This window comes from Macaca nemestrina, chromosome 18 (genome assembly GCF_043159975.1).
Source record: "Macaca nemestrina isolate mMacNem1 chromosome 18, mMacNem.hap1, whole genome shotgun sequence".
NCBI classification, from domain to species: domain Eukaryota; kingdom Metazoa; phylum Chordata; class Mammalia; order Primates; family Cercopithecidae; genus Macaca; species Macaca nemestrina.
In genome coordinates, this window is record NC_092142.1 from 1,627,048 (window position 1) to 1,636,915 (window position 9,868).

Genomic DNA, 9,868 nt, shown 5'->3' on the forward strand with positions numbered 1-9,868 from the left:
TCTCTGGGGAGTTTGTCCAGAGAATGGATGAGGAGCAGGGTCGTGAGCAGGAGCGGTCTGGGCCACCCCTGCCTGTGCCCTGGGGATGCTGCCTGGAAGGAGTTCAGGTGGATATGGCCTCGGTGTGCAGCCCCAAACCAGGCTGGTCCCAAGCAGGGTGGGGGCAGGGGGGAGCCCTGGAGTGGCCCTGTGTTGGCAGTCGGGGGACAGGTAGGGGTCCTGGGGCTCAGAAGGGGAGGAGGTGGGCTGGAGGCCTCAGTGACCAGCAGGCCCAGGGGAGTTGGGAGGTGGGGTGGACAGACCTGCAGGGACAGTGTCAGTGCTGGATGGACGGAGAGCACAGGGAGCTGGGACTGGGGGTGAGACCGTGGGGAACTGGGGCCGGGGGTGAGACCATGGGGAGCTGGGACCCGGGGGTGAGACCGTGGGGAGCTGGGACCGGGGGTGAGACCATGGGGAGCTGGGGCTAGGGGTGAGACCATGGGGAGCTGGGGCCTGGGGCTGGGGTGAGTCCGTGGGGAGCTGGGCTGGGGCTGGGGTGAGTCCGTGGGGAGCTGGGCTGGGGCTGGGGTGAGTCCGTGGGGAGCTGGCTGGGGCTGGGGTGAGACCGTGGGGAGCTGGGACCAGGGGTGAGACCGTGGAGAGCTGGGGCCTGGGGCTGGGGTGAGTCCGTGGGAGCTGGCTGGGGCTGGGGTGAGTCCGTGGGAGCTGGGCTGGGGCTGGGGTGAGTCCGTGGGGAGCTGGGCTGGGGCTGGGGTGAGTCCGTGGGGAGCTGGGCTGGGGCTGGGGTGAGTCCGTGGGGAGCTGGGTTGGGGCTGGGGTGAGTTCGTGGGGAGCTGGGCTGGGTCTCCTGAGGTCACACCCGCACTCTCGTCTGCTCCTCCCTCTGCGGATGAAACTCAGATTCCACGATAATGAGGCACCCGCAGACCAGGGGACCTGCACAGACAGCCCCAGATGTGGACATCGAGGACTCACAGGAGGACTTGAGTCTCATACGGGGAGCGGGAGTGATGGAACAGGAGCACCCTCATCTCGGACAAACACCGCCGCTTTCAGTTCCAGCTCCCTTTCCAGCCTCCTGCATTTCAAGGACATCACTTCTCTTCTAACTATAAGCAGCCAAAAAGCAGATAAGGCAGGCTGAGCACAGAGGGAGGTGGAGAGAAAGTCTCTTGGGTAACTGCCAAACTTCGCCCTCATACAATGGGCCTTAATAACACCTTCCTTTCCCTTCAGGTGCACTAAGACAGGGAAGCTGAAAGCAGACGGGGTATGCCATATGCCTGCAGCTGCAGGAAGTTGTATGGAACAGACACACAACTCTCCCTCCCAGAGAAGCGCAATGAAGAGTCACAGAAGCACTCCAAGTCTCTGATAAGCTCTCCTGCCCTCAATCCTTAAAAACTCTTAGTGTCTGAGAGCGTGTGGCTCTGACCTAACTCAGCCAGCCGCCCCTCTCCGGTTTGCTTAAAACAAACCTGTCCCTGTTGACTGTGAGGCCGCCCTTCGTGTTTCTCTCCTCTTTCTTTAATTCTTACATGGAGCAGGGCCCCTTGTTGGCTGAGGACACTCGGTGCTGTCCCCTCTCAAGGCTGTTTCCTCATCTGACAAGGGGGTCTCTTGTGAGCCCCCCACCAAGTGAGTCGAGGGAGGGGCTGGCCCCACCCCCGTGGATTCGGAGTCCATAGGAGAGATGACACCTGTCATGTTCCCACCTCATGGCTCCTTCCCGTCTCTTGGAGGGTGGCCCGTGGTCATGAGTTCCCATCCCGTGTCCCTCTTGGGGAAACAGGTTTTGGGGCAACTGGTCTCGTAGCATGGGGCAGCCAGGCCGCCTGGGTGCAGCTGTGCCTGAAGGCCTCCTGGCACCGGGACAGGGCAGCTGATCCCACCAGCGGGAAGGTGGTGCGTTCCGGTGCTGGGATCCACCAGCTGACAGGCGGAGCTGCGAGCCTGCAGTGCTCAGCCCTCGGCGGGGCCTGCCTGGCAGCCCCACACACAGAAGGCGTCAGGGTGGCGGGGGCACGTGTTACATGGGGGCCCTGGGTCTGAGTCACCACTTCCTCCGTATCTGGATGGAGGGCGCAGCGCCCCTCCTCCACGCCGTCCGGATCTGGAAGGATAAATGGGGAGGGAAAGCCTGCTGGGTAGAAAGAACAGCGAGCGGCCAGGGTAAGTCCCCACTCTCAGACACCCTGACATCAGCGTCGCCTGGAGCAGAGTGGCCCAGCCTCAGACTCAGAGCACCAAGACCCAGGCCCCCCGTCCCAGCTCCATTCTTCACCCCACAATCTGCAGCCCCCAGCCCTGCCCCGTGAGCCCCGGCCAGGCCCACGATGCCCCTCCTTGCTCCCCAGATGCTGAACCTGCTGCTGCTGGCGCTGCCCGTCCTGGTGAGCCCGGCCCACGCGGCCCCTGGTGAGTCCCAGCCGGGGTCCACCCTGCCCCTCACCACATCCCACAGGCCAGGGCCTGGGTGGGTTCTGGGGAGGCCGGGCTGGCCCCCACACAGGGAAGGGCTGGGCCCAGGCGGGGACTGCTTCCTGGTCCTGAACTGGCTCCTGCCCCAGCCCCAGGCCAGGCCCTCCAGCGAGGTGGGCATCGTCGGGGGGCAGGAGGCCTCCAGGAGCAAGTGGCCCTGGCAGGTGAGCCTGAGACTCCACGGCCAGTACTGGATGCACTTCTGTGGGGGCTCCCTCATCCACCCCCAGTGGGTGCTGACCGCGGCACACTGCGTGGGACCGTGAGTCTCCCGGGGCCTGGTGGGGTGGGCGAGGGCCGGATGTGTGCCCTGGCTCCCGGGTGCTCCTGGAGGCTGCCCAGGGCCCTGAATGGGAGCCTCCGCTGGCCAGGGACATCAAGGATCTGGCCGACCTCAGGGTGCAGCTGCGAGAGCAGCACCTCTACTACCAGGACCAGCTGCTGCCGGTCAGCAGGATCATCGTGCACCCGCAGTTCTACGCTGTCCAGATCGGGGCGGACATTGCCCTGCTGGAGCTGGAGGAGCCCGTGAACGTCTCCAGCCACATCCACACGGTCACCCTGCCCCCTGCCTCAGAGACTTTCCCCCCGGGGACACCGTGCTGGGTCACCGGCTGGGGCGACGTGGACAATGATGGTGGGTCCGGGGACAGCGGGAGGCTGGGCCAGGTGGGCACCAGGTCACAGTCACGGGCCAGCCCCTGGGGTGATGGGTCCCTCGGGGCAGCTCAGGGAGGGGATTCTGGAGGCCAGGATGAATGGAGCGGGCGGTGGCGAGAGGCAGCTGGTGCCCTGAGCAGAGATGGTGAGGCCAGCAGGCCTGGGCACCCCCCAACCGCAGGGCTTGGCAAGTCCCTTGGCACCTCCGTGCCTCGGTTTCCCTAGCCTGAAAGGGTGCATCGAAAGTTCGTACGTCTCGGACTTGCCATGTGGGGAGGGAAATCACAAGGGGGGTCTTGCTGGAGGGAGAGAGACGGGTGCTGGGATGAGACCCTCCTGCCTCCCTCCCTGTGCCACGGTCAGCTCAGGGGCCTGGGACTCGAGGTGGTGGCAGGTGCTGTGGGGAGCTGGACGAAGCTCACTCTGACCCTCCATGAGGCACATTTTCACTTCTAGTAGGTCTTGTCCCATTTTATCCACAATTCAGAGCAAAGCTTTGGGGCCTGAGCAGTGGCCCTGAGCTGTGATCTCGGGGGTCACTCAGAGGGGGCCAGAGCCACAGTCCTGCTCTTCCACCCCACACAGAGGTGAAGCTGAGCCCAGGGCCCTGTGTTCCCCTCCACTGTGGGTCTGACCGTGGACCGTGGGCCCAGCCCAGACCAAAGTCAGCTGAGCCCAGGGGGGAGACAGGGGCCAGGCCCTGCACTCCTTTGCCATGGAGCCCAGCCTGGCAACCTCCAGGGACCTCCCCTCCCTTCCCCAGATGGGGCTTGAATGAGGCTGGGACCCAGGACCAGCCTCAGGGGAGGGGCCCGGCCCGCACTCGCCGTCCTTCCCCGGGGCCGCAGGCACAGAACGGTGCTGGCCACGTGGCACTGTCTCCCCGGCCCATGACTCGGCCGCCAAGTCCACGCTGCAGCAGCCATCCGGCCCCAGGCCCGGCTCCACCTGCCGCTCTGCCCACAGTGCGCCTGCCGCCGCCGTACCCGCTGAAGGAGGTGGAAGTCCCCATAGTGGAAAACCAGCTTTGCGATGCGGAGTATCACACCGGCCTCCACACGGGGGACAGCTTTCGAATCGTCCGCGACGACATGCTATGTGCGGGGAGCGAAAAGCACGACTCCTGCCAGGTGGGTCCTCGTGTCCCCCACCCCGATCCCCGGAGCCTGGCCAGCGAGCGCTGACCCCTGCCCTTCGCAGGGCGACTCCGGAGGGCCCCTGGTCTGCAAGGTGAATGGCACCTGGCTGCAGGCGGGCGTGGTCAGCTGGGGCGAGGGCTGTGCCCTGCCCAACCGGCCCGGCATCTACACCCGCCGTCACCTACTACTTGGACTGGATCCACCGCTACGTCCCTGAGAAGCCCTGAGCCAGGCCTGTGTCACCCGGGTCAGCGGAGGGCCAGCCCCTCCTGTCCAAACCACCACTGCTTCCGATGCAGGTGGCGACTGCCCCCCACACCTTCCCCATCCTAAGCCCCCTCACCCACCCTGAGCCCCTCCTCCATCCTGAGCCCCTCCTCCATCCTGAGCCCCCTCCCCTACCCTGAGCCCCTCCCCTTTCTTGAGTCCCCCAATCCTGAGCCTCCTCCGCCATCCTAAGCCCCTCCCCCATCCTGAGCCTCCTCCCCTACCCTGAGCCCACCCCCAGCCCCCCCTGCCCCGCCAGCCCTCCCCCACCCAGGTAGCAGGTGGTGAGCGCCAATCTTCCTGAGTGCTGACTCTGTGGTGAGCGCCAATCCTCCTGAGTGCTGACTCTCATTAAAGTGCATGATGAAAAGCAGGTGTGGCCGTCACTGTGTTTCTGGCCGTGGGTGTCACGTGGGAGGAGGGGTCCAGGCATGGCCTGGGGCAGCTACGGGAGCTGCAGGGTCCTGGTCCCCAAGGCACTGTGGAGCGGGGCCTCCTCAGCAGCCCTGGTCGGTGAGTCATGGCTCCCGGTTTGGAGGAGAAGCAATTAATTTTGGTGTCCTCGCGGCAGAGGGAGGCGATTTCTCCCTCAAACACGGAAGCCTGCCGCGGCCGCACTGAGGGTGTAAGTCCTCGGCTTCCCGTCTGGGTCTTGGTGTCCTGTGAGTCGCACAGATCGGGGGCTGTAAGGGAGGGACTCTGAATGCTGCGAGGGCAGAGCAGGGTCCAGCGGGGTCCGGCTGGGCAGGGACGTGGCTCGGAGGACTTGGGAATGGCACTGATCACTGCCCCCCACCTGTCTTAGAAAGCCCAGGGAGCAGGGCCGGGCGCGGTGGCTCAAGCCTGTAATCCCAGCACTTTGGGAGGCCGAGACGGGCGGATCACGAGGTCAGGAGATCGAGACCATCCTGGCTAACACGGTGAAATCCCGTCTCTACTAAAAAAAAATATATAAAAAACTAGCCGGGCGACGTGGCAGGTGCCTGTAGTCCTAGTTACTCGGGAGGCTGAGGCAGGAGAATGGTGCAAACCCGGGAGGCGGAGCTTGCAGTGAGCTGAGATCCGGCCACTGCACTCCAGCCCTCGCAACAGAGCGAGGCTCCGTCTCCAAAAAAAAAAAAAAAAAAGAAAGCCCAGGGAGCCAGGGCAGTGTGGGAGGCCCAGGAGCCCCCTGGGAATTGGTGGGTACAGCTGGACCCTGGACCCCGGACCCCAGCTGAGGGTGCCCTGGGACGCGGGCAGTGGCCACGTCCCCTGAGGCCCTGGGCTGTGTCCGGCAGGTCTCACCCTGGGTTTAGAGCAACCGGCAACCTGGCCTGGGGCTCCCCGCTTTCTCCCAGGAAGGGAAGTGTGAGGAGCGTAGGAGGCAGCCACGTCCCCGGGAAAGAAAGGGCAGTGCCCTACCCGTTCACACCCCGGAGCCTTTCCCCACTGCCTTGGAGCGCGGTGACTCCCCCGGCCGGGGTGCCCCTACCTGCTCTGCTCTGCCCCACTCCGGAAAGACCAGGGACGTGGGAGAAAGTGTAAACCCGGATGTGGTTTCTGCACGGAGGCTCAGAGCCTGGGTTTGCCCTGAAGCCCTTGCCCTGTGGGGATCCACCCCACCCTCACCCCCGGGAGTGACAGGCAGGGCAGGCGAGGGCAGGTGGGAGGGTGAAGGCCGGTCCCCCAGCCACTCACCTGCAGAAACTTCCGCGGAGGAGCTGGGAGCCCCCCCCCCCCGCACCATACCCTCCCTTTTGGCCTTCCACCTCTTCTCTGCCCTGCAGAGGTCCTGGAAACACAGGGGCAGAGCAGGAAGCCCCAGGTTTGGGGGACCCAGGGGAGCTGATGCCGGAACCACACATTGACCTGCAGCCTGGGGTCTGGGCGCTGAGTCTGCCCGGTCCAGGTGCAGAATGAACAGGGCGGGAGGAGGGACAGGGCCGCTCTGGGCGTCACCTGCCCCTCAGAGCACTGCTCTCCCTGCCCACACTGGCATGGCCCTTAGAGGAAGCGGCCCAGGAAGCCACACCATGTGGAGGCTCGGCCTCTTGCTGCCGTCCACTCCCGTCTTGCCCTGCATGGCAGTGTCTGAGCTCTGGGACCCGACGCCTGGTACAGGAGGGAGTCGGGGCAGGACCCTAAACCTAACCACTGCCCTGGGAGGCCAGGGCCCAGGGACACGGAGGCCCCGGCACAGGAGGGGCGTGCAGTGTGCGGGCCTGGGTCCCCCAATCCCCCACCCACCGCGCCTCCACCTCCGGTGAGTTTCTTGCCTCGGTTTCCTCATCTGGAAGCTGGCATTGAAGCAGCACCCATGAGTATCTCCCCCAGAGGACGGGAGACGCACGTCCATGCAGAGCCCGGACCATGAATGTTCTCAGCATCTCTACTACCATAGCCGAAATGTGGAGGCCTCCAACAGGAGGTGGCTGAGCAAACCGTGCCTGCTGCAGCTCGGTACGCAAATCCACCCCACAGAGACGCCGCACACTCTGCCCTTTCTCAGCTCTTTAATCAGACAGAGACGCAGTGAGGCCCTGCCCTCCCTTCCCCGGCACCTTCCCCACCCCAGCATCAGGGAGGTCCTGGGTGCTGAGGAGCCAGAGAAGTCGGGCTCAAGCTGGTGGCCTGCAGCGGAGGCCGAAGCGGAGATCGCCGGGAGAAGGAAGGTCCTGGTCCCTCCTCAGCTGACCCAGATGGGAGCCCAGCCCGGCCTGCTCAGGGCAATTCCCCGACTTGCTTCAGGATCCAGGGCACGTAGGTCTGGACGCGGGCGTAGACGCCGGGAAAGTCCCGCAGGGCGCAGCCGTAGCCCCAGCTGACCACCCCCACCAGGCGCCAGGACCTTCGCACCCTGCAGACCAGAGGGCCGCCGGAGTCGCCCTGACGAAGGGAAGCAAAGGGGTCACCGCTGAGCTCTGCGGTGGGAGCAGGGCGGGTAGGCAGGGCGGGCCCGGGGCACTCACGTAGCAGGAGTCACGGCCCTCGCTGCCGGCACACAGCATGTCATCCAGGATGAGCTGCCGGTCGCCAGTGTGCCCCGAGGCATTGCGGTACTGCTGGTCACAGACGGCGTTCTCCAGCACCTGCACGCTCACCTGCTGCAGGCGGTAGGGCGGCGGCAGCGACTCTAGGGGGAGAGGTGACCCGGGCTGGCACAGCGGAGACGCCCCTGCCATCTACCCAGCAGCCCCAGTGCCTCCCCTGGGTGGGAGTGAAAGTGGCTCCCCTGCTGCGAAAGGCCCCTCGTCCCTGGGTCTCAGGCTCCCGGCCTGAGCATGGTGTGTGGGACCCCAGGAGGTGTGAGGGCTCCTGTCTCCCTCCAAACCCCCAGGGCTCACAGTTGGACGGACCAGAGAAAAGCGGAGGGATGAGTTTTTCTGGGTTTTTTTTTTTTCCCCTCCAAAAAATGCCTTTTGGTTTTGAGTTGTTTTCGTTTCTGGTGGGTTTCTTCCTTTTTTTTTTTTTTTTTTTTTTCCTTTTTAGAGATGGGATCTTGCTATACTGGCCAGGCTGGCCTCAAACTCCTGGGCTCGAGCAATCCCCTTGCCTCTGCCTCCCAAAGTGCTGGGATTACAGGTGTGAGCCACCATGCCCCCCCCCCAAAAAAAAAGAGTAAAAGCCTTTCTTAAGTAGAAAAAAGTGGGAAGAATTTTCCCCTCTGAATATTGAGTCTGGGGCTTGGTCTGGCCATTGGCAGTCACGGGACCCCCGAGTCTCCGGGCCCGGGCAGCACAGAGCTGTAGGTAGAGCAGCCGGAGGTGCTAGCACAGCCGTGAGCAGCTCCGTTTCTTCCCTTTCTGGAACTCACCCCCCCCACCCCGCCCCCCCAGCCCTGGAATGAGGCGTTTTGGGCCCACAGCTGAGTCCTTCCCCAGCACCCACACAACACGCACCGAACATCTTGATCGCGCCCCAGCCGGTCACCCAGCACTTGTCCCTCGGGGTGAGCTCCAGCAAGACCGGGGAGAGCTTGACCGTCCTGACGTCAGCGGCACAGATTACGGGCTTCGCCAGCTGAAGCAGGGCCACGTCCGCACCCAGCCCCGCGGTGACGTAGTTGGGGTGGACGATGATCTGGCTGACGTTCAGCAGACCCCGGCCCCCGTACAGATACACGTCCCCGGCGTGGATCCGGTAGGTGGACGGGTCGGTGTCCTTCCTGGGGGAGGACGGACCCGGGCTGCTCAGGAGGCCTGGTCTGCGGCGGCCCCACTCCCACCTCCCCTCGCTGGGGTCCCCCGCCCAGGACTCACCGGAAAATGCAGTGGGCGGCAGTCAGCACCCACTGGGGGTGGATGAGGGAGCCCCCGCAGATGTGCACCCAGGAGGCCCAGTGGTAGCTGTAGATCCTCAGGCTGACCTGCCACGGCCACTTCCCCTGGGGGGCGTTGTGGCCCCCCACGATGCCCACCAGGTCATTCTCGGGAACGGGCACTGGGAGCACCGGGAGGAGGTCAGGGAACCCAGCCTCTGCCACCCGAGCCTCACCCCGCACCTGCCCTCGGGCAGAAGCTGGTCTGTGCACGTGTGCCCTGGATCCTGGGGTCAGGGGTGGCAGAGCCCCTGGGAAGGGGGGGCTGTGTGGGGTCGGGACTCACCTGGGCTCCCCGCGCTGCAGCTCCCCAGGGAGGAGACGGCCAGGAACAGCAGCAGCAGCATCTGTGGGGAGAGGGCGTGGGGTGTGGGCTGGGGGCTCAGACCCGGGATCGGGGGTGGGGGCCAGGAGCCACCCGCAGGCATCAGGGAGGGGATGATGCCCTTACCGTGCGGGCACTCGGCAGCTCTCTCCCCCAGCCCCTCGGAGCCCCTTTATCCTCAACCGCAGGAAGTGGGCAGCTGCCTGGTCAGTCCTCTCCTCAGAGGAGGGGCGGCGGGGGAGTGGCCTCTCGTTCAGCCACTGGGTCGCTGTTCCCACCGGCATCGCCAGCCAGAGTAGAGCCAGCAGGGTTAGGGGAGAGAAGGGTGTCTCAGCTGCGACTGCGGAAGCACCAACAGGTTCCCGCACTGCAGGCGAGGCAGGTCAAATAGCGTCCCCACCTTGAGCCGCCCCTGACGATGCTCAGAGTCAGGTGGCCAAGATTGCTCGATGCCCAGGGCAGGTGGTGACAATGTTGACAACGTGGGCAGAGTCCCTGCCCTGGGGCTGCACAGTGGGCTCCCAGCTTCTAGAACCACTGCCCACAGGCAGATCAGTGCACAGAGACCGAAAGCAGTGGGGCTTCACCAAGGCCTGGGCCCATGACCTAAGGCCAAATCATCACTGCACGGGTGGAAACGGGGCCCAGTGGAGCCAAGTGCCGGCCATGGAATCCAGCACCCGGGACCCCATG

The 9,868-nt window shown here is 64.8% G+C and overlaps 1 protein-coding gene, 1 long non-coding RNA gene and 1 pseudogene across 2 annotated transcripts; 2 read left to right on the forward strand and 1 right to left on the reverse strand.

Annotated features, from left to right (window-relative positions):
* Nucleotide 1: 1 nt before the first annotated feature.
* LOC139359732 (uncharacterized) lies at nt 2-1,947 on the forward strand. The gene is made up of 3 exons (XR_011616100.1): nt 2-107; nt 904-1,138; nt 1,240-1,947. It is a non-coding gene; the product is annotated as an uncharacterized lncRNA (long non-coding RNA).
* Nucleotides 1,948-2,086: 139 nt separating this feature from the next.
* LOC105485867 (tryptase alpha/beta-1-like) lies at nt 2,087-4,906 on the forward strand (annotated as a pseudogene).
* Nucleotides 4,907-7,034: 2,128 nt separating this feature from the next.
* On the reverse strand, nt 7,035-9,459 carry LOC105485866 (putative serine protease 29). Its single transcript, XM_071085161.1, has 7 exons — nt 9,454-9,459; nt 9,302-9,352; nt 9,137-9,197; nt 8,792-8,972; nt 8,432-8,697; nt 7,502-7,665; nt 7,035-7,418 (listed from the first exon to the last, which is right to left on the reverse strand). The coding sequence occupies exons 1-7, from the start codon at nt 9,457-9,459 to the stop codon at nt 7,254-7,256; spliced, it is 894 nt and encodes a 297-aa protein (XP_070941262.1). The 3' UTR covers nt 7,035-7,253.
* Nucleotides 9,460-9,868: the final 409 nt, after the last annotated feature.

Coding starts and splice junctions, on each gene's coding strand:
- LOC105485866 (XM_071085161.1), bottom strand. Junction 9,198..9,301: donor AGCTGCCGAGTGCCCGCACG/GTAAGGGCATCA, acceptor CTCTCCCCACAG/ATGCTGCTGCTGCTGTTCCT. Junction 7,666..8,431: donor GGGCGCGATCAAGATGTTCG/GTGCGTGTTGTG, acceptor CTCTCCCCCTAG/AGTCGCTGCCGCCGCCCTAC.